The 23736-nt window shown below is 42.5% G+C and overlaps 1 protein-coding gene across 5 annotated transcripts in view; it reads left to right on the top strand.

Moving 5' to 3' along the window:
* YEATS4 (YEATS domain containing 4) overlaps positions 1-15636 on the top strand; it is a 44128-nt gene extending 28492 nt beyond the window's left edge. For 2 of the 5 annotated variants that reach the window (XM_045872989.3, XM_064590902.1), the window contains exon 7: positions 6767-15636. In XM_045872989.3, coding sequence (XP_045728945.1) covers positions 6767-7047 — 281 coding nt within the window. In that variant the 3' untranslated portion in view covers positions 7048-15636. Of the gene's footprint in view, positions 1-2946; positions 4655-6048; positions 6210-6766 lie in introns of those variants that run through there. The other 3 variants (XM_045872990.3, XM_045872993.3, XM_064590903.1) reach the window with 3 other exon arrangements.
* Positions 15637-23736: the final 8100 nt, after the last annotated feature.

Raw genomic sequence — 23736 nt, 5'->3', positions numbered from 1 at the left:
GTGAGTTTGAGCCCAACATTGGGTGTAGAGATTACTACAAAAAAATAAATAAACTTAAAAAAAATAAAAAAAATAATAAAAGGGGCACCTGGGTGGCTCAGTCGGTTGAGTATCTGGCTCTTGATTTCAGCTCAGGTCATGATCTCAGGGTCGTGAGATTGAGCCCCATGTCAGTCTCCACACTCAGTGGGGAATCTGCTTGAGATTCTTTCCCTCTGCCCCATCCCCAGCTCATGCAGCTCTCAAATAAATAAATAAATCTTTAAAAATAATAATAATAATAATAATAATGATAAATGAGGGAAAAAAAAAGACTTAAGGAAATGTGACAAATTTATAGTATGTTTTTGTTGAGTTTGGTGACCCGAACTAAGCTATTTTTATATCTCGAAGAGCAACCTAAAGTGCTAGGACTGCCCTGTCCAGTCTTTTAGGGTAGGGGTCTGCATACATTTTCCAAAGCGGCCAGAGAGTATTTTAGGCTTTGTGAGGCTAGACATTCTCTGTCACTTCTCTTCACTTCTGCTATTGTAGCGTGAAAACAGCCGTGCCTACACAAGTGAGCACTGTGTTCGAATGAAAACTGAGATTTGAAGGTCCTATAATTTCCACATTGCACAATATTTTCCTTCATTTGATTTTTTTTTAAAGTATTAAGAATGTAAAGAAACATCCTTAGTTCACAGGCCATGCGAAACGGACTGAGGGCCAGATGCAGCCCCAGAGCCCTAGACGGCTGATTCTTCTGTTTCCAAGACTAGGTAGGAATATGCAAGAATCGTCAACCCCAAGAGGGAGCTCTAGGATTTGCTCTGTGAATTCAGAGTAGAAACCTCAGTTTGGGCCTTTGTAAATGTCCCCGAGATGACGAGGGGCCTTTGTAAATGTCCCCGAGATGACGAGGATCGTCCAAGTTACCCCATACAGAAGAGCTTTGCAGAAGAACCGTGAAGCACAAGGACACTGACTTATTTCTTCTGTTTAATCACACAGAGGCTTGTCATCTTCCTCTTTCATGAGCGGCTGTGAAAGCATTAAATCATGAGGAATTCCTTTCCTAACCACCTAAACCTATTGCAGTTTAGTTTCTTCCTTCACTCTGATGTCCACATTATCTGAGACCTTGGGGTCATATCCAACCAGGCATGTTCAGGGTTTATCTTATCTAACTGAATTGATCACTTTCTTTTCCTTGAAACCTCTTCTCTCTTTCTTCTCTGCATTCCTCTCTCCAGGACTTTTTTTTTTTTCTGGTTGTTTTCTCACCAGTCCTTTTGGCCAATTTTTTTCAGTCTCCTTTAGTGTTCCTTCTTTCCCTCTGTTTATCCTGTAAATATATATATATATATATATATATATATATTATTTTCTAGGTTCTATCTTGAACCAGCATTTTTTTTTTTTCTTACTTACCCATGGCTGCAGATACTGTTTTTATGCTACTTGTCCCGGGCCTAGATTTCCAGTCCCAATTCCCATGCTGAGCTCTGGACTGTACATTCATTTACATCCTAGAGAATATATTTAGATGTTCTGCGGGCATCTCAACTGAACACGTCCAAAACCGAAGTTACTGTCTTGTGTTCCAGTCTTTCCCCATCCTGAATCCCCGATCTTGGCAGCAGTACCATCCAGTTTGCCATATTGTCAACAGTATACAGGACCTCCCCCACTGATGCTCCTCAGTTGAGAGAGAGTTGAGAGAGAACTACAATCTCGGTTCACAGAGGTGAATCATGTGGCCCTTTCCCCTGGCCAAAGATGATTGGATTTGGGGTGGATACTTAACCCAATCTGGATCCATCGGATTATCTCCTGGGATTATCCTCAGCCATTAGGGGTGCTTGAACTAGAGCTGGTGCAGCTGTGTGCATGGAGAATAGAAAATTGGTCCACACAGAGAGATTGAAGTTGATACACAAAGGGAAGAAGGGAAAGTTGAAGAAATGGATGGAGTAATCTTGACTCTGCCCCCGCCTCCCAACTTCCCAGCTGCCTGCAGGGCTGCCTGTGTCCTCGAGTCACCACCCTCTGATATAACATAGCTTGCCTCTAAACATTTGTAATCAATTACTATATTAAATTTTCTCTATTGAGTTATCTAACATGAATTTTGAGTTCCTGTCTGGACCCTGACTAATGTAAATATCTTTGCAAATGAGCACAGAAGTTGACATCATTTATTTTAAGAGCTGCTTATGTTTCACTGTACAAATTTCCACCATTTATTTCATCATTTGGCTGTTGATGAAAACTTGTTTCCAAGTTTTTTGCTACTACAATTAGTGCTATAATGGACATCTTTGCATATATATGTATTTCTATAGGATAAAGTAAAATTGCCAGAAGTAATATTGCTAGGTCATAAAGGGAAATATATATTTTTTAATTTTAATGATATTCCCAAATTTCTGCCAAAAGTTTGTACCAATTTATACTATAAACAGTTGTATATTAGAGTGCCTGTTTACCCCCTGGCCAACTCTTAGCTGATCTCATAGGTGAAAAATATTCCATTGTTTCGATTTGCATTTCTTTGCATTCTGAATGAGAATAAGTATCTTTTCATACATCTACTAGCCATTTGCATTTCTTTTTCTGTGAACTGCCATGTACCTGGTTTATTTTTTGCTTTTTTTTTTTCACTAAATGTTATATAACATGAACTTTATCTAGAACAATAATAAAAAGCAACATCATTAATAAAGACTGCATATTATTCCATTCTGACTATACCATAATTATTCTTTTATTTTGGGAAACAATTACTATTGTTTCCAATTTTTTTCATAACACTTATAAATTCTTAGATAAGGAATTATCAGGACATAAGGGGGTGTGTGTGTGTGTGTGTGTGTGTGTGTGTGTGTTGTGTTTAAGGCTTTTGATACACACTGCCAGGCTGCCCAATGGAAAGTTCATCCCAGTTTGTGTTTTCACCCGCAGACTATGAGTGTGCCCATTTCTCCATACAGAAGTATTCAGCCAAGAAGTAACTTCTGGAGTTTGTATCATGAACTGCACGTGCAAGGTGATCGATCCCCTGACCTGCAGCCTGAGTAGTCAGTCTCCAGAATTGGATGTTGAGGCTGCTCAGGTCTCCAGTGGGAGCAGTTTCCTTTATCCATCACGGTGGAGTTAAAACTACAGACCTGTGCTTTTCAAATATGTTCTCATTCATTCCACAACTATTTATTGAGCACATATGGTGCTGCGAGGCTTTTTCTTGCCCTGCAGGTCTTCCATCAAAAAGGGTGAAAGCCACAGTTACCCATAATTAGAAATACCATGTATTTAGAAAATGCTTGGGTTTTGGAGAAGGCCCAATCATAGACTTGTGTGGATTTGGGCAGGGTGCTTAATTTCTCTGAGCTTCGGTTTTCTCTTGTATACAATTGAGATTATGAAACTGATATCAGAGGACTTGACCTGAGGGGCCTGAGTGCCTGGCACATGTAGGTGTTAGCATAGGAATTAAACGTGTAGGCTCTGGAGTCCGGAATCAATCATGGCTCCGTGCTTATTGGCTTTGTGACCACAGGCAAATTACATAACCTCTCTGTGCCTTCTTTCCTCAATTTAAAGTAGGCATAAACATACTTAACCTCGTACCGTTATTGAGAAGATCAAATGAGATGATATATGTAAAGTACTTAGCATTAGTACCTACAACCTAGTAAATGCTCAATTACTAAAAGTTATTTTAAAACAGCTTTATTGAAGTACAATTTACATATAGGCATACTTTTATTGTGCTTCAGGTTATTGCACTTCACAGATACTGCGTTCTTATAAATTGAAAGTTTAAGACTTTCGTGGGAGGAAGTAACCGCAGATGTGGTGGAAATAGCAAGGGAATTAGGATTAGAAGTGGAGCTTGAAGGGGCGCCTGGGTGGCTCAGTGGGTCAAGCGTCCACCTCTCAATTTCAGCTCAGGTCATGATCTCAGGGTCGTGAGATGGAGCCCTGTGTCGGGCTCCACACAAAGTAGGGAGTCTGCTTGGGATTCTCGCTCTGCTTCTCCCTCTACCCCTCCCCCCCAAATAAATAAATCTTTAAAAAAAAAAGAATTGGAGCCTGAAGATGAGACTGAATTGCTGCAAGCTCATGATAGAACTGAACGAATGAGGAGTTGCTTCTTATGGGTGAGCAGAGAAAGTGGTCTCTTGAGGTGGGATCTACTCCTGGTGAAGATGCTGTGAAGATTGTTGAAATGACAACAAAGGATTTAGACGATTACATAAACTTGTTGATAAAGCAGAAGCAAGTTTTGAGAGGACTGACTCCAATTTGAAAGAACTTTTGTGGGTAAAATGCTGTCAAAGAGTATCACATGCTACAGAGAAATCATTCGTGAAAGGAAAAATCAATTGATGCGGCAGACTTCATTGTGATCCGATTTTAAGGAATTGCCGCAACCACCCCAAACTTCAGCAACCGCCACTCTGATCAGTCAGCAGCCATCGACATGGAGGCAAGACCCTGCACAAGCAAATATAACTCACTGGAAGCTCAGATGATGGCTAGCATTTCTTAGCAATATATTTTTTTAAATTTAATTTAATTATTTTTATTTTTATTTTTTAAGATTTTATTTATTTGACAGAGAGAGACACAGCGAGAGAGGGAACACAAGCAGGGGGAGCGGGAGAGGGAGAAGCAGGCTTCCCACTGAGCGGGGAGCCCAGTGCGGGGCTCGATCCCAGGACCCTGAGATCATGACCTGAGCCGAAGGCAGACGCTTAACGGCTGAGCCATCCAGGTGCCCCTTTAGCAATATTTTAAAATTAAGGTATGTACGTTGATTTTTTTTAGACATAATGCTATTGCACACTTAAGAGTCTACAGTATAGTGTAAACACAACTTTTATATGCACTGAAAAACCAAAAAATTCGTTTGAGTTGCTTTATTGTGATACTCGCTTCATTGCGGTGGTCTGCAACCAAACCCACATTATCTCCAAGGTGTGCCTGTAGTGTTAAGGGCTGAATTGTGTACCCTCCTAAATTCCTATGTCAAAGTTCTAACCCCTGGTTTCTCAGAATAGAACTGCATTTACTTGGGGCGCCTGGGTGGCTCAGTAGGTTAAGCATCTGCCTTTGGCTCAGGTCATGATCTCAGGGTCCTAGGATCGAGAGGGGAGCCTGCTTCTCCCTCTCCCTCTGCCTGCCACTCCCCTTGCTTGTGTGCACTCTCTCTGTCAAATGAATAAATAAAAAATCTTAAAAAAAAATAAAACAACTGCATTTAGAGATAAGATCTTTCAAGTTTTAATTAAATTAAAAAGAGGCCATTAGGGTAGACACTAATCCAATATGACTGGTGTCCTTACCAGCATAGGACATTTGGACACACACATGGATGGAGGGAAGATGATGTGAAGATAAAGGGAGAAGATGACCATCTACAGGCCATGGAGAGAGGCCTAGAACACATCCCTCCCTCACAGCCCTCGAGAGGAACCCACCCTGCCCACACCTTGACTCAGACTTCCAGCCTCCACAACTGGGAGACAATACATTTGTGTTGTTTCAACCACCCAGTCTGTGGTGCTTTGTTACAGCACCCCTAGCAAACTAAAGCACATTCCATCAAATTCACCCATTTGCGTGTATAATTCAGTGATTTTTAGTAAATTAAGAGTTCTGCAATCTAATCCTAGAATATTTTCTTCACTCCTAGAAGAAACCTTGCCCCCACTTGCATTCACACCCCATTCCCACCTTCAGCCCCAGACGCTGCTAATTTTCTGTCTGTATGATTTGTCTTTTCTAGTCATATAAATCATCTCCTACGATTAGGAAATCTTACATGTCAAGAGCCCTCACCTTCTGTATCCTGATTCTCTATTTGTTCCAACGTCTTATATTGAGTTTACATGTATTGCCCTGTAACTTCTACACAGTCACATGCCTATTATAGTTTATTTGTAATATAAGTAAGACAAAAAATATTCTATCTACTGCAGAATTGTCGGAATGGGATTGCTATATTCAGTCAAAACGACCAGCGTGATCATAAATTCAGAAATTGTTGCTTGTTTTTAGCGGTCAATCAGGAAAAAAAGACTCTGAAGGAGAGTGCTCTCCTGAGGTTCAAGAGGATAGAGAGCCCAAGAAGGGTTTCAGTGGAACCGCTGGTGAGATCCGCTTTCCGTGGCGAGAGCTGAACTGACAAGCTACTCCCCAGAGCTGCTCAGGCCCTTCCGGTAACTAATTGGGACATCCCATCAAGACCACACATGCAGGGCTGCACCCAGACAGCAGAACACCCCAACTGCCAACTGCAGTGTCCAGGCTGCATGGAGACGGGGCTTTGTGCAACACCCCTTTTGTTGAAAAGATCCATTTAGGGCGCCTGGGTGGCTCAGTTGGTTAAGCGACTGCCTTCAGCTCAGGTCATGATCCTAGAGTCCCGGGATCGAGTCCCGCATCGGGCTCCCTGCTCAGCGGGGGGTCTGCCTCTCCCTCTGCCCTCTTCCTTCTCGTGCTCTCTGTCTCTCATTCTCTCTCTCTCAAATAAATAAATAGAATCTTAAAAAAAAAAAAAAGAAAAGAAAAGATCCATTTAGATGCAATCTAGCGAGGGCATCATGTCAGAACTACAAATGGAGAAGTCTTGGCTTTTCTCACCTGGAAGAGTTGGCCCCTCTGTTCACGTTACCAACCCAGAATAACTATAAACTGAAACTACGGGTCGGGGACCGGTAAGTACACATGTGACCATTTATTCAAGAATATTTATCAGGCGCCTTCTGTGTGCCAGGTACCTCTCTAAGCTGGGAATCCATCCGGGAGTCAACAAAGATCCTTGTGCTGCTGGAGCCAGCATTCAAGCGGGGAAAGCCGGCAAAGAACACTGAACACAGTCGGAATAAAGAAGTTGACTCAAGTGTGAAGTCGGAAGGTGTGAGGTTAAAGTTAAAGCGAGGGAAAGGGGTTGGGAGCACTAGGGTTGAGCACGGACAAGGTTGCGACTTTAATCTTTCCTTTTTTTGTCCCCAAGCCACTTCCTGGGAGTTTGAGAAACAAGACAGAGGATCATAGGGGAAGGGAGGGAAAAATGAAACCAGACAAAACCAGACGGAAGATGTGGTTGACATAAAAAAAGCTGTACGTATTTAAGGTATCAACTTGGTGAGTTTGAAGATACATATACAGCAGTGACACCATCACCACTTTGTATGCCTCAAACAGATCCATCACCTCCAAAAGTTTCCTCCTACCCTCTTTGTTTTTTCTTCTTTTCTTTTGTCACGAGGTTGCAATTTTAAATAGGGTGATCTATGTTGGCCTTACTGAGAAGGTGGCTTTAGAGCAAGATGTAAAGGAGGGGGCGGAGTTAGTTAGCAATCTCTCTGGAAAACGTGGTGCAGGCAGAAGGAAGAGCCAGTGTGTACTCTAAAGCAAAAGCAATTCCTGGCGTGTTCAAGGAGCACCCACGAGGCCACCGTAGCTGGAACGGAGTGATCAAGGGAAGAGTAGCAGAAGGGGAGGGCTTTTTGCAAGGACTTCAGTTGTTATTCCAAGTGAGATGGGAAACCAGAAGAGCAGTGTGATCGGAATTAAGTTTGGAAAGATCCCTGTGGATGGACCGGAGAGGAGCAAAGATAGACACAGGAGTATAGGTTAGGAGCCTATTTCAGAATCCAGATAAGACATGATGGTAGTTAGGGTCAGGAGCAGTAGACATGCTGTATTTGTGCAACTGGAGATTCATTTAGCCAGCAAAGAATTCATAGGCACTGTATGTGTGCTGGGAGGCTGTGGTGACCAGCCTAATGCCGGTCCCTCCCATATTACTGTAGGTGATGCTTATAGTTACCGTGGATGGAGGGCTTGCTGCCAGTCAGGTTGGCTTTAAGAGGTGCAAAGTTGTTTTCTCAGTGAACCTGGATCTACTGCTAAAACTCAGGTGTCACTCTTGTCCCCATTAAAGGGGAGGAAAGTCAAACCCTGAGAGGGTTAGTGAGTGGCACAACAGGCAAAGGCAGAACTCAAGTGCAGTGGGTTGTGTTCCAGAATGCCTCCCTTAAAGATGGCAGCCATGGGGGCACCTGGGTGGCTCAGTCGTGAAGCATCTGCCTTCGGCTCAGGTCATGATCCCGGGGTCCCGGGATCGAGTCCCGCATCGGGCTCCCTGCTCGGCGGGAAGCCTGCTTCTCCCTCTCCTGCTCCCCCTGCTTGTGTTCCTTCTCTTGCTGTCTCTCTCTGTCAAATAAGTAAATAAGTAAATAAATAAATAAATCCTAAAAAGATGGCGGCCATGGCAGGGTTATAATAGGATGATATGGGAGGGAGGGGATGACTTTGAAGCTGAAGTTTTTTTTGTTTTTTAAAGATTTTATTTATTTGAGAGAGCGCAGAGTGAGAGAGAATACAAGGGGGGGTGCAAGGGCGCCTGGGTGGCTCAGTTGGTTAAGCGACTGCCTTCGGCTCAGGTCATGATCCTGGAGTCCCTGGATCGAGTCCCACGTCGGGCTCCCTGCTCAGCAGGGAGTCTGCCTCTCTCTCTGACCCTCCCCCCTCTCATGCTCTATCTCATTCTCTCTCTCAAATAAATAAATAAAATCTTTAAAAAAAACCAAAAATACAAAAATACAAAAAAAAAGCAAGGGGGGTTGCAGAGGGAGAGGGAGAAGCAGACTCCCTGCTGAGCAGGGAGCCCCACACAGGGCTCCATCCCAGGACCCCAGGATCGTGACTTGAGCCAAAGGCAGACGCTTAACGACTGAGCCACCCAGGTGCCCTGAAGCTGAGGTTTAACAGTTTGCTGGGGGAAGGGTGGGTGTAGGGAGAGGAGAAAGCAGGGGTGAGAAGAAGAGTGTCCCCAGCTACAGGGAAGATCATGTACAAAGACAGACCTAGAAGTTAGAAAGCAGGGCCTTAGAAAGACTGAAAAAAAAAAAAAACCCACCATGTTGTTGAATCTCCAAATGTGTGAGGGGTAGTGATACAGAATGAACCAGAAAAACAGACAGGGAATGCAACTTTGGGTTAGTACGTCTATGGGTCAATAATCTAACTGCGTATTTGTCTTTAATATTTTCTTCCTGGGAATTTGAAAAACAAGACAGAGGATCATAGGGGAAGGGAGGGAAAAATGAAACCAGACGAAACCAGAGGGAGAGACAAACCATAAGAGACTCTTAATCTCAGGAAACAAACTGAGGGTTGCTGGAGGGGAGGGGGGTGGGAGGGATGCGGTGGCTGGGTGATGGGCCCTGGGGTGGGTTTGTGCTATGGTGAGCGCTGTGAATTGTGTAAGACTGATGAATCACAGACCTGCACCCCTGAAACAAATAATACATTATATGCTAATACAAATAAATAAATAAATAAATATTTTCTCCTGGGATCTCATGTTGCATATATATCAATTGGAAGGGAGTGGATCTTGGAGTCAGAGAAGCAATGGCAGCCCAAGAAGCAGCTTGCAGCTTGCAGTGGGAAGGCTAAAGGCCCCAAATCTCCATCACCCCCTCCATCCAACCCAAATAAATATACTAAGTAAAGCAAGGAGCTCGCTTTGCAAACACAGCCTCAAGAAAAGTCCTCTGCCTGCATTTCAATGTAACCCTTTTGGAGCCTTCATTGCAGACAAGACTAACCGAATCCTGCTCTACCGTTTATCAGTTGTAACAGGAATTATTTCACATTGATAAGCGTCACTTATCTATTCTATAAAATTGACATTAGATTACCCATTTCAGGATTATCATCTCTCTAACTGAGCTCATGCATACAAATTGCATGTTTGACACTTTCTATTCATTTGCAAAGTTCAAATATCTAAATAACAATTCCACATTCAGATAAAGAGTGCATTTTGATTCTCCCACAAATCGGATAAGTGGTTCAGTCTTAAGTGATACAGGAATAAATGTTTAAGTTCCACAAACTCCATCCGCTTTAGTCCAGAACTTTCTTTCTTTCTTTTTTTTTTTTTTTTAAAGATTTTATTTATTTATTCATGAGAGACAGAGAGGCAGAGGGAGAAGCAGGCTCCCAAGGAGCAGGGAGCCCGATGCGGGACTCCATCCCAGGACCCTGGGATCATGACCTGAGCCGAAGGCAGACGCTTAACCATCTGAGCCACCCAGGCACCCAGTCCAGAACTTTCTATTTATTTCAAAATAAGATGGGAATTTCTTGGCATATGGTGTCTGGAAGGAGAGAAATGCACTGATTTGTCAAGCAGAGAATCCCCTGGACTTTGAAGGTAAAAGCTGGTCTGGCCCACTGAGAAGTGCCCAGGCTTTGAAACCAGACTAATTTGGGATTAACTGGGGCAGTGTGGTCGATTTCATCAGTGGCATTGGGAATGAATTTGCACTGCGTTGCACTTACACAGCTTTCTTTCTCAGGAGAAATGTTGCCATAAATTGTTCTGTGAGACATCAACAGCTGGGCAAGGAAGAAAGTCTTCCACAAAATACTGTAGTCATTGGGAGGACAAAACTCTGGGAAATTCACCCAAATTCTTGTGGGCTGCAGACAGACGTCTGCAAAGAACATAAAATGAGCAATTCAAAAGCATAGTATCATGTATAGTGTGAACCCGCGTGCATATGGAGCAGTATTTTGTCCTCAAAGCCAAGGATCCTCAAACTTGTTTCTCCCGTTGGCCTTTGTACCCCTCTATTAGCATTTTTTTTTTTTTTAAGATTTATTTATCCATTTGAGGGGGGGAGGAGCAGAGGGAGACGGAGAGAGAAACTTTAGCAGACTCCTCACTGAGCTCGGAGCCTGATGCAGGGCTCAACCCCATGACCCTGAGATCATACCCTGAGCTAAAACCATGGGTTGGACACTCAACCGACTGCGCCACCCCGGGCCCCTCTAGTATTTCTAACTTAAGTTAGGTGGCAAAAGTCCAGTGTACTCAGTAGTTCCAAATCAATATTTAGTCTCACAAAAGAATTTGGAGTTGGTAATGGACCCCGTGACAGTGACAGATTCAAAGCAAGTATGGGTCCAAAAATGGGAGAGAAATGTCCCTCATGCTGGGTACATCTATAAAAGCCAAGGCTATCTGTGTGGGGGGAGAGGTGGGGCAAAAGCATGTGTGCAGGGAGATGACCACGTGGGAAATGGACTCTGGGGGAAATCATGTCTGTGAGGGCAATGCAGGAAGGGAGGGGGTGGGACAAGAACAGAGTAGAGGACTGTCTGCCCGGTCCCAGGCGGAAACAGCCACCCTTCTTTAAATGTCATGTGCATCACTGCCTGAAGGTGGCATCTCTCACTCTGAAGGACTCCTGTGAAGATTAAGAAGCCTTGAAATACATTTGTGGAAGGTCAGTTCACATCTGTTTTCTATTTGTCATGTTCTGTCAGCACTTCTGTGAGAACAGAGCCATCACACCAGCCTTGGAAGCCAGAGGCAGCTGGATCTTCCAGGCCTGGCAACTCCCGGGTCCATGGTCCCACCTCAAGTGGCAGAAGAGCAGAAAACACCGTCACAACCTGTCTCTGTCTTTGCTGCCCCCACTAACTCTTAGCGGTACGCTGTGCTTCGAAGGACAAATGGGTACAGAGAATTCAGCCTGGTTAGTCAGCTGTTCTCATGCCCATGAAACAACACAGCGACAAACAACTTAGAGGCTTTTCAATCCTCTGATGTGTTTAATTTGTTATCTAGCAAGCAATAAAAAGAAATTCTCCTGAGTTTTATAATATTTACAGTCCTCTAGCTAGGGAACTGGAGTTTGCCCAGGAGGCATATTGCAAAGTGATTGTCTGGCTCCAGGGAAAGACCCAGAATTCAGTAACACTCTTGTTGGCCTACTGATGTTTATCAGAACAGTGAAGATTTCCAAATGGCGCTTATCAGTGTGTGAAGGCACTTATCACAAGTAAGGAAAGACTTCCATTGATTTGGTTCAAAGGGCAGCCCAAGACACACAGTGGGTCACATTCCCTGCCTAGCTCCCTGCAACCCTCCCACCACCTCTGGATGACCTAGGCTGGCTTCACCAGGGTCTGGGTTTAAAATTACTAGGCATCTGTGACAGTTCACTTTCCTCTCAGGTCGATGTGTAATGCTTAATTTTGATTTAAGAATGCCGTTGGTGGGGGCGCCTGGGTGGCTCAGTTGGTTGGGCAACTGCCTTCGGCTCAGGTCATGATTCTGGAGTCCCAGGATCGAGTCCCGCATCGGGCTCCCTGCTCGGCGGGGGGTCTGCTTCTCCCTCTGACCCTTCCCCTCTCATGCTCTCTGTCTCCCATTCTCTCTCTCAGATAAATAAATAAAATCTTAAAAAAAAAAAAAAAAAAGAATGCCGTTGGTGGGAGATGGATGGTCAGTACCCAATTGTGTCAGGACCAAATTTTCAAGATCTTGGCTGAATGTCTTCGAAGCTTCTGAGCAGATGAGAAAGGATGTCCACCGAATGCCAATTGGTACAGCCACTTTGGAAAACAGTGTGGAGGTTCCTCAAAAAATTAAAAATAGAGCTACCCTATGACCCAGCAATTGTACTACTGGGTATTTACCCCAAAGACACAGATGTAGTGAAAAGAAGGGCCATATGCACCCCAATGTTCATAGCAGCAATGTCCGCAATAGCCAAACTGTGGAAAGAGCTGAGATGCCCTTCAACAGATGAAGGGATAACGAAGATGTGGTCCATTCAAGATACATCTCCAAAACCTAGTGAAACAGAAGCAAAAATGAACTTTTGGGACTTCATCAAGATAAAAAGCTTCTGCACAGCAAAGGAAACAGTCAACAAAACAAAGAGGCAACCCACAGAACGGGAGAAGATATTTGCAAATGACACCACAGATAAAGGGCTGGTATCCAAGATCTATAAAGAACTTCTCAAACTCAACACCCAAAAAACAAATAATCAAGTCAAAAAATGGGCAGAAGATATGAAAAGACACTTCTCTGAAGAAGACATACAAATGGGTAACAGACACATGAAAAAATGTTCATCATCATTAGCCATCAGGGAAATCCAAATCAAAACCACGCTGAGATACCACCTTACACCAGTTAGAATGGCAAAAATGGACAGGGAAAGAAACAGCAAATGTTGGAGAGGTTGTGGAGAAAGGGGAACCCTCTTACACTGTTGGTGGGAATGCAAGTTGGTACAGCCACTTTGGAAAACAGTGTGGAGGTTCCTCAAAAATTTAAAAATAGAGCTACCCTATGACCCAGCAATTGCACTCCTGGGATTTACCCCAAAGACACAGATGTAGTGAAAAGAAGGGCCACATGCACCCCAATGTTCATAGCAGCAATGTCCGCAATAGCCAAACTGTGGAAAGAGCCGAGATGCCCTTCAACAGATGAATGGATAAAGAAGATGTGGTCCATATATACAATGGAATATTACTCAGCCATCAGAAAAGATGAATACCCAATTTTTACATCAACATGGATGGAACTGGAGGAGATTATGCTAAATGAAATAAGTTAAGCAGAGAAAGTCAACTATCATATGGTTTCACTTATTTGTGGAACATAAGGAATAACATGGAGGACATTAGGAGAAGGAAGGGAAAAATGGGCGGGGGGAATTGGAGGGAGAGATGAACCATGAGAGACTATGGACCTGAGAAACAAACAGGGTTTTAGAAGGGTGGGGGCAGGGGGGATTGGTTAGCCTGGTGATGGGTATTAAGGAGGGCATGTACTGCATGGAGCACTGGGTGTTATATGAAAACAATGGATCGTGGATCACCACATCAAAAACTAATGATGTATTGTATGGTGACTAACATAACATAATAAAACAAAAATAAATAAATAAAAAGAAGATGTGGTCCATATATACAATGGAATATTACTCAGCCATCAGAAAGGATGAATACCCAACTTTTACATCAACATGGATGGGACTGGAGGAGATTATGTAAGTGAAATAAGTCAAGCAGAGAAAGTCATCATATGGTTTCACTTATTTGTGGAACATAAGGAATAACATGGAGGACAATTGGAGAAGGAAGGGAAAAATGAAGGGGGGGAAATCGGAAAGGGAGAGGAACCATGAGAAACTATAGACTCTGAGAAACAAACTGAGGGTTCTAGAGTGGAGGAGGGTGGGGGATGGGTTAGCCTAGTGATGGGTATTAAGGAGGGCACGTATTGAATGGAGCACTGGGTGTTATACGCAAACAATGAATCATGGAACACTACATCAAAAACTACTGATGTACTGTATGGTGGCTAACATAACATAATAAAATTAAATTAAATTTAAAAAAAAAAAAGAAGAAATGATGACCACCTCCGAATGCATAAAGGCTGCATGGGCAGGAGGCTCAAACTCCTCTGACTGTAAACCCTTTACTTTTCAAGTCTAATTATCAGTGTTCTCCAGTAGTAATCCTGTGATGTTTTAGGACTGGCTTTAAAATGAAGAAATATTTAATGTTATTGATCACTATCCTTGTGCTGTGTTGCTAGGACCGTTTATTTATTGGTGTTTCTGTAAAAAAACAAAACAAAACAGCAGCCATTTGCTATTGTGGAAACAGTCTCAGTGGAAATCAGCAGGACTTAGTCTGATGTGGGCATTTTTGTGGCATGCCTCCCCAGAAGTGCTTGAGTTAATATTTTTACAATAGGCAAAAAAAGCAGGAAAAGATTTTGAAGCCAAATGTCTCTTTAAAAAACTGCTGATGGGGAATCTTTTCTCATGGCGAGATTTCGGTTAAGGTGATCAAATAAAATCAGTCATATTTAAAGTTTCTGGCTTTTTTGTTTATCTCAGTCAAATAAAACTGTGTATTCTAGTGAAGAAACCAAAGGTCAAAGGCCAAAGACAGATTCTGGTGATTGTCTTGTATTAGGGAAACCATTTTCACAGTGACTTGAGCCTTGGCAGGTGGTAATCTGTTCAAGTCATGTTCAGAGGATGGAAGAGCTCCAAAATCTAAGCTGTTTTAGAGACTGGAGACTGTTTTGGACTGAACATACTGTGCTTGCAATTTGTATAAGGCACTTTTTACTAGTTTTCTGATCTGTACCAAATCTTGATTGCCAATTATCTCTCTTTGTTAAATGTCAATAATAAGTAACTGCTAGTCTAAAACATTGACCTGTCAAGAAAGCAATGTAGGTTTTGGAGAGAGTCAACAACCAAGAATTAAAGTGACTTCAGTTGGTTTTCCCCCACTTATTTCTCTTGGTAGAATCCATCCTCCTGTGGTAGTTAACTCTTGTTTATTTGTTTCGTACTAAGCTAAAACCTACGTAATCTAAATACATTTGGAACTAATCCTTCAACCTGGCTACTTGACCACCATCATCCTTGCCAGTAAATTTTAAGTATAGTTGAGTTAAGTTTCACTTCAGTCCTTTCTCCTGCTCACCTCTCTGACCTTTCTTCCTTTAGTGCCTGATTCAAGTGTCACATCCTCTGAGCCCTCGCTTTCCTATTCTCAGTCACTCCTCCATGAATGAAATCCTACTGTACTTTGCATATTCCTCTACTGCTCACCATACTTTATAGTCATGTGTTTATATGTCGTTCTCACCTGTTCAAATGAGAACCCCATCAGGGCAGGGGCTGTGCCTCATCCATCTTTGTATGCCAGCACCTGGCTCCATGTCTGCCATTATAGAAGGCTTGTCTAAATACTTATTGATTGAAAGGATGCCATGTGCTGGGCACTCTGCTGGGATAAAAGATGGAGAAGGAGTCAGTCCCTTTTCTCAAGGAACATACAACATAGTGGGCCAGAGAAGATCTGGCCATAAATACAATATAAGATTGTGTGTGACAGGTGGCATTATCAGTGAAATATTTGAGATGGGACTCAAAGGATGGTGGGAGGACCTTCCAAACAATAGACCTGTGTCAGCGAAGGGAGAAAGCAGGAGGTATCTAAGTTGTCTGGTGAATTTCAAGTTGTCCAGGTGACATTAGGTAGGTGCCAGGAAATGGTGGGAGGATAGGTTGGAAACCTTCAGATGGCTGAAGATCATTAAGTTTGGGATTTTTTTCTTCAAATGATAGAGGACTACTAAAAGTCTCTGTTGCACCAAGAATGGTGTGGGAGGGTGGACTGTCATTGCTTCGAGGTTTAAATATGCCTGTGTTGCTGAGAAGAATGTGGACAGGGATCTTGACTAATTATATGCCTTATTCTCTTAGCTACTGAATGTAGAGTAGTAGAAAGACATTACCACAGCAGTGTTTTAGAAGGATGATTTTGCCAGGGTACAAAGAATGAGATCTGGATGAGGGGAAGGAAGTTAGGGAGGCCAGTTGGGAGGCCAAGAGTTTTGAGGGCCTGAAGAAATGCCTGAGAGGTCAAAGGAAAGGAATAAAGTGATTTGCAGACTGGGTCACTGTGTGAACTCCATCAATAGTTAACTAGTCAGGAGGGACATGTTTTGGTCAGGGGGAGGGGGCAAGATGCAAGATGATGAATTACATTTCAGATGTATTAAGCCTTGAGGTGCTGGAAGCACATCCAGGAGGATATTTCTAGCATATCATTGGAGATATGTGAAAAGAACATGAGGAAGAGAGGAAGAGACATTAGAGGCAGATAAATTTGGAAGCTCTTCACATGAAGGGGTGAGTGGCAAAAGCCACATGATTCAGTGAGTCCATGGAGGTGAGTGGGGCCTTAGAAAATTCCATGACTAAATCTTAGGAAATGGTTTCATTTAGGGGGCAGAAGGAAAACAGCAAGCAAAATCCCCCAGTATTAGGGATCTAAGAGAACAGGGAATAGGGGGCTAAGGGAGCCACGCTGGGTGTGGTTTCTAGAGAGGTTTCTATAGATGCAGAGAGTTCAAGGGCAATGAGGATGGAGGAAACACCTGTGTAACATAACTGGAAGATCACTGGCAACTTTCAAGAGGGCACCTCCGGTTGAAAGATAGGAAGAAAACCAAAATTCTAGCAGGGGATTGCAAACTCAAATGCTTATAAGGACCAGAGAGGTAACAGAAGTGAGCAAGGAGACTGTGATGATCTGGTGATCACATGCCCCACCCAAAGGTAGGAGCCTTGTCCAGACCATTGTTGCCACAGGGAAAAGTTGACCCAGGACAGCCAGCTATCTGACCTTTACAGGGAAGACTGAAATTCTTATTTTTAAGTGAAATTCTCCAATTTTAAAAATATGTGAGTCAAATGAAACACGCCTATACACTGTATCTGGTATTTGAGTCATCAGTACTAACAACCTATGCTAGGTTTGAAGGCACTGATGAGAGGAGAGGAATCTTCTAAGATATAACCAGTCTGCTGGGTGTTTTAGAGACTGGAGTGCTAGCAGGTAACAGAGAGAAGATGGAAGATTCTGGAAAGAGAGGTCCGAGGGAGGAGGTGGAAGTCATGAGATCCATAGGAAGAAGAGATACCTTTTCCTTTCAAATGAGAGGGATGAAGAGAGTAAGAGAGAAGTATTAAATATTGAGAATGAGACTTGAGGAAAATTAGGGAAGATTAAGGACTTTGAACTTAATTTCATCAGTGAACTCTAAGAAGTAGATGTTGAGATTTCCTGCTGAGGAAGAGGGAGTCGAGGACTGTACTTGCGCCATGGGAGGGTGGGGACTGTAGCAGTAGTCCCCAGGGTTAGGGTTCAACAAGTAACAAATCAAACAGATAAAGATGTGGTTGAGGTTGATAGCATACATCTATAGGGATTTTACATTTAATCAGCACTTTTTAAGTGGCTTCTGCATTCTGGGCACCAGGGGATTTCCAGTCAAGGAGATAGATGAATAAATAAGTAATTATCACAAGGCTGTAAATGTCACAGAGGGGTGGAAACTGAATCAGGGTGCTTTTGGGACAAGAGGAGAAACATCCTGGAAGGCTTTCTGAGGAGAGAGGATTTAAGTCTATGTTTGAAAAATAAGTTGTAATAGAGAATAAACTGATGGTTACCAGAAGGGAGGTGGGTGTAGGGATGGGGGAAATAGGTGATGGGGACTAAGGAGGGCACTTGTTGTGATGAGCACTAGGTGATGTATGGAAGTGTTGAATCACTGTGTTGGACACCTGAAACTACTATAATACTGTATGTTAACTACACTGGAATTAAAATGAAAACTTAATAAAACAAAAGGAAAAAGAAGTTGTAGTCACTATGAAGGCAATGGTGAAAGTCAGAAGAGACAACGTATACAAAGCATTAGAGGTAACAGCAGGCATGGTGCATTCTGGGAATTTCAGCTAATTCCGTGTCTGAAACGGAGTGCCCTTGGCAGAGCCAGAAAGGATGAAATTGAAGAGTAAACACAAAGAAACAGGAATGGTCATGGAACTTGGACTTGCCCTATAGACAAGGAAAGCCCATAGAAAGATTTCAAGCACAACAGTGACATCATCAGTTTGTTAGAACACATTGGCTAGAATCGAGAAGATCAAGAAGGAGGCCAATTTTGATGTGCAATTATGTACTCAGCCACAGAGGATATATCTTGATTGATTTAAGTTAGTAATGGCAATCTTAATCTCTTTATCCACTGATTGATCTAGGGTTGGGACATGCAGCCCCCTTTAGATTAATAGGGTATAAAAGGATGTCCACAAGTAGCCTCTGGGAAAGTAGACTTTTTGATAAGTAGGAAGTACTTGAGAGGAAAGCTTCTGTTGTCCCTGTTCTTCCTCTCTTTCTGGGTGTTCTGTGAAGACTAATGTTTGGAGCTGCAGCAATTATTTTGAGATTATGAGGCAATGAGTCTAAGGATGAAAGCAACAAGTTAAAGATGGCAGAACACAAGACAGACCCTGGGCTTTTGGTGTTGGAGGAGGTCATCAAGAGGATGTGACCACTGTTTGACCCACAAACTGGACCCAAGCAATCAAAGGTTCTTCATCTTCTTCCCTGTCCTTGGAGTATACCTTTCTGCCCACCATTTCTATAGCCAGAGCCATTTCAGGGGCACAACTTGAGAAAGTGATGTGTTGTTGAGACTATCTGAACTGTGTATGTGACTGAACCCCATTAAGGCCTCTATATATAAACCTTTAAGATTCTGGTGAGTGGACATACAGATCTACTTGTCTTGTGGCTACCCAAGATGAACCTCGTATGTAAGTCCCCTTGCCTATTAAAACTGCCACCTACCAATCTGGAATGATCCTCCTCTTTCTTTGGTCTCTCCTTGCCCCCATGTATAGAGCCAGTTTCAGATTTCACTTAGGGAACTCCCAAGGTTGCAAACCAACTATGGTGACACTTTTGTTTCCAAAACCACTCTGGGATGACCTGCCTTGAACTTAACAGGTCAGTAATTGATGCACCCATGGTTTAAATCACAATTAGTTGGATATTTTCTTAATTGCCACATTGCCTTATATGTGGCCATCACAGTAGAAAGTTTAAGAAGCAAGAGATCCTAAACTGCTAGAGGTAATCACTCATATATAGTCCTATTCCTGTGCTCAAGAGATACGATGCATACTGTTGGTTAATCTTCTACATCTATCACCCATCTTTACCCTTCCCTTCCACATGTCACACCCGAATTAGACAAAGCTACCTTATTCATCCATGTTCTCATCATTGTAGTCTACTTGCTCTCTCCTAAACAGAATTCACTTCTTTCATTTAAAGTCCCAGTGTCACATGATGTAATGAGCACTGGGTGTTATATATAACTGATGAATCACTTGAACTCTACCTCTGAAACTAATAATACACTATATGTTAATTAATTGAATTTAAATTAAATAAATAAAGTTCTGGTATCGGGGCACCTGGGTGGTGCAGTTGGTTAAACATCTGACTTTTTTTTTTTTTTTAATTTTTATTTGACAGAGAGAGACAGCGACAGAGGGAACACAAGCAGGGGGAGTGGGAGAGGGAGAAGCAGGCTTCCTGCGGAGCAGGGAGCCTGATGTGGGGCTTGATCCCAGGACCCTGGGATCATGACCTGAGCTGAAGGCAGATGCTTAACGACTGAGCCACCCAGGCGCCCCTAAACATCCGACTCTTGGTTTCAGCTCAGATCTTGATCTCAGGTTTGTGGGATCCATCCCTGCATCGGGCTCTGTGCTCGGCACAGAGTCTGCTTGAGAGTCTCTTTCTCTTTCCCTCTGCCCTGTGTGCTCTCTCTCTCTCTCTAAAATAAGTAAGTAAATCTTAAAAAAAAAAAAAAAAGTCCTAGTGTCTTGAGACACCTGGCTGGCTCAGTGGGTAGAACATGCGACTCTTGATCTCGGGTCATGAGTTTGAGCCCCATGTTGAGTGTGGAGATTACTTAAATCAATAAATTAATTAAAAAAAAAATAGGGGCGCCTGGGTAGCTCAGTCAGTTAAGTGGCTGCCTTCGGCTCAGGTCATGATCCCAGGGTCTGGGATCGAGCCCCGCATCGGGCTCCCTGCTTGGCAGAGAGCCTGCTTCTCCCTCTCCCTCTGTCTGCCGCTCTGCCTGCTTGTGCTCTCTCTCTCTCTGTTAAATAAATAAATAAAAATCTTTAAAAAAAATAAAAATAAAAAAAATAAAGTCCCAGTGTCTTGGTATTATATTAAACTATAGTTAATTATGATGCCAGGGGTCTTGTTTTCTTTATCTGTGTGCCCCTGGCACAAAGGCTGGCAAAGAGTAGATGCTCAAAAAAATGTGTTTTAAATGGAACTTTGATACAGAGGGTTTAAATAACAATAAAGAGAATATTGGACCTATCTTATATGTTTCCCCAGATTTGCCTCACTGACCTTCAAGCTGCTCGCTGATAGAGAGCACTGATGGTGTTTACCTCCCCTGGTGTGAGGACCATCTCAGGCGTGGCCTCCATCACACCCACACGGTCAGAGCTGCAGTGGAACCATGAGTGTCAAGCCAGCTCAACCTGAGTCCTGGAGCCTCTGACTCCTCCCACCACTTCCAGACTCAGAGGCAGCACTGTGCCTCACTCAGGCTGCGGCTTCCCCAGGGGCTGCCTAGAGAGGTCTTGGGTTACACAGCCCAGGAGTGCAAGGGACTTATCGCCCTGTGAGGTCTACTTTGCCCAAAGAAAGACAGCAGGTTGAAGAGGAGCTAGTATATTAACTCTTTACCCTTCCTCCTTGAGGGACCGCTCTGGGCACCATGATTCCATATGGTGTGAACAAGCAACTCACCGTGTTTCTCATGAAGCCGTCATCAATCCCCTAATGTGCCACTTTGTATTTACTATTTCTCCATCCCTGATCGACTTCCTTTCTACTCACTCTTGCTGCTCTGGTATTTTATCTCCTTCTTTCTAGTTATATTAGCATATACCCTTGCCTCAACGGTTGTTTTTTAGGCGAAGAGAAAGATTCTATTATTCAGTATCAGTTTTCTTATGGCATCTTTAAAATATATTGTATATTTGTGGATGCCGCCTCAGTTTATATTCTTTCATACATAGGCAGCCAGGGATGCCAAACAACACAGGATTTTTAAAAACTCTTTTTAAGTAAACCATTATCCATGAGAGGCATTTCTTAAAAATCAGTCTGTCCATTTTTTAAACATACTTTTTTTCAAAAGATTTTATTTATTTATTTGAGAGAGAGAGAGACAGCATGAGCAGGGGAAGGGGCAGAGGCAGAGGGAGAAGCAGACTCCCCACTGAGCCATGATGTGGGGCTCGATCCCAGGACCCTGGGATCATGATCTGAGCCGAAGGCAGAACTTAACCGCCTGAGCCACCCAGACACCCCCATTTTTTAAACATTGTTAAAGGAGATGAAACAAGGTCTAAAGGGCATCAAATTAATGCCTATGATAAGCAAATATTTAATTGTCCTTGATTTTAAACACTAAGTTGTCCGTTTGAGCTTGATAATGACTCCTTTAAAGTGGCATTATTTCTCAAGGCATCAAGCTTGTGTTGACAAGTTTCTTAAAAAAGAGTTGGAAGAATAATTGAAAGATACACAATTAACTTTTGCTTAATGTTTGGTTATCTTATTATCATCTTATATCAATAAAAGCTACAGCAAGTGATGAGTATCTAAGTTATTTTCTTTTGACAAATGTGGAATACTAGATTATTTTTTAATCATTATTCTGTTTATCACAGCCATTTTTTTTGATGCAGTTAAATTTGTTTTATACTGAATACATGGAGGAGTTATGTATAATTAATGGGAATGTCCTCAGGGGAAAAATGAGGCTTCCATCTCAGTGGCAGCATAATCATCCTGAATTTATGGATGACTCTTAACTGTAGGGGTCTGGAATCATTAGCCAAAGTAAATGAAAAACATAATTTATAATAAAGATATTACCTACATAATTTTATCTGAGATAACAAAGTCTGAATATTTTAGCATATTGCTAAGCTACCCAGAACAGAAACACATATGCAAAGGAAAAAAGAATAAATATTGGGTCTGCTCTGGGAAGAACAAACAGAGGAATTATACAAGTTGAAAGGGACATATCAAGGAAAAAAAATGGAATACAATAAATCTGGCAAAATTTACATTCTTGATAATTTGAATTTCAAATTATTCAAGCATACATTCTTAAGAATAGAAAAGCCTTCAGAACTCCCCCAATTGAGATTGGAAAATAATAGCTTCAATACTAAAATATGTACATATTAAACACACTCAACTCTCAACCGTCTGCTAATGGATGAGGATATAGAGGACCTAAAACCAATCACCAAATGTTTGTTAAATGCTAACTGTGGTGATTTTGTCTAGAGACCACTGCCTGGATACTTGCAACTGTGTTCCCTGATCAGACTGGAAATTGCTAGCATCAACTATGACCTGCTTAATAATTGAGCTTGCTTAATCGCCAGGCCCTCTAGAGAAGAGAAGATAATAACAGCTAGGGAAGGAATGGTAAGGGAGGTAGGATGGTCTAAGGGAGGAGAATTTTGTGACCCAAATGTGGCCACCAGCACAAGAAGAATAATGAAAAGCTTTGGAATTATTTAGAAGCAATCACTGGTATTCTTCAAAAGAGCAGTTTCAGGCACTCCATCTTCTGGCCATGATCGAATAATTGGGACTGAGATTAACCTTAAACAACTAGGAAACTGGACAAAATATAGGTAACAACTGTTTTCAGACTTTGGACAACAGGTAGCGTGGGACTGTGTTCCCTTGAAGAGGGTAGCTCTAAGATGGCCATGGCTTTCTGCCTGGAGACACCTGCCTGGCCACAGAGTAGGAAGGTAGATTCTGTGTAAAACACAACAGTTTTATTAAGTTGAAGTGACAAAGATCAGAATTCAGGAGGGCTGAAGCTGCTGGAAGTTTGTAGGGAAGAGTTGCAGAGAGGAGGAAACTACCTAGAAAAAGAGTTCCAGAAGTCTGTATGGCTTTATTTGGAGTCTTTGCTGAGTACAGTGAAATTCCACAGTTTAGGTAGAGAGAGGCTGGGGAGCTGTGAACTGAATAGTTCCTGAGCTTACACAGGGCTGGGATTGCTCAAGTTCTCACTAGGCAGAGAGGAGAGTCCTCATTGATCACCAGGAGTGTTCTACAGGAACCCTTGAAAAACCATGCTTTAGTAATGTTACCAAACTACTCCTAGAATAAAGGTGACTTTACATCCACCCTAAAAAGGCTTAAAAACAAGTCCCCAAAGGATCAAGTACCTTTATTGCTTACCATAACAAAACACAACAATTTTTAAAAGGAAGACAGCAAAACCCAGACACTCAACAATGTAAAACTCACGATGTCCAGCATCCAATAAAAATTTACTAAATGTGCCAAGAAGCAGGAACATGTAACCTATAACCAGAAGAAAAATCACCCCCAAAGGACCCAGGAATGATAAAGATGGATAGAATTAGCAGATAAGATTGTTAA

Source organism: Mirounga angustirostris, unplaced genomic scaffold (genome assembly GCF_029215605.1).
Source record: "Mirounga angustirostris isolate CCGP_5_RB_7025 unplaced genomic scaffold, mMirAng1.0.hap1 SCAF_5, whole genome shotgun sequence".
Lineage (NCBI taxonomy): Eukaryota > Metazoa > Chordata > Mammalia > Carnivora > Phocidae > Mirounga > Mirounga angustirostris.
Note: the sequence above shows the minus strand (reverse complement) of the source record. Positions and strands in the feature narration are given on the sequence as shown.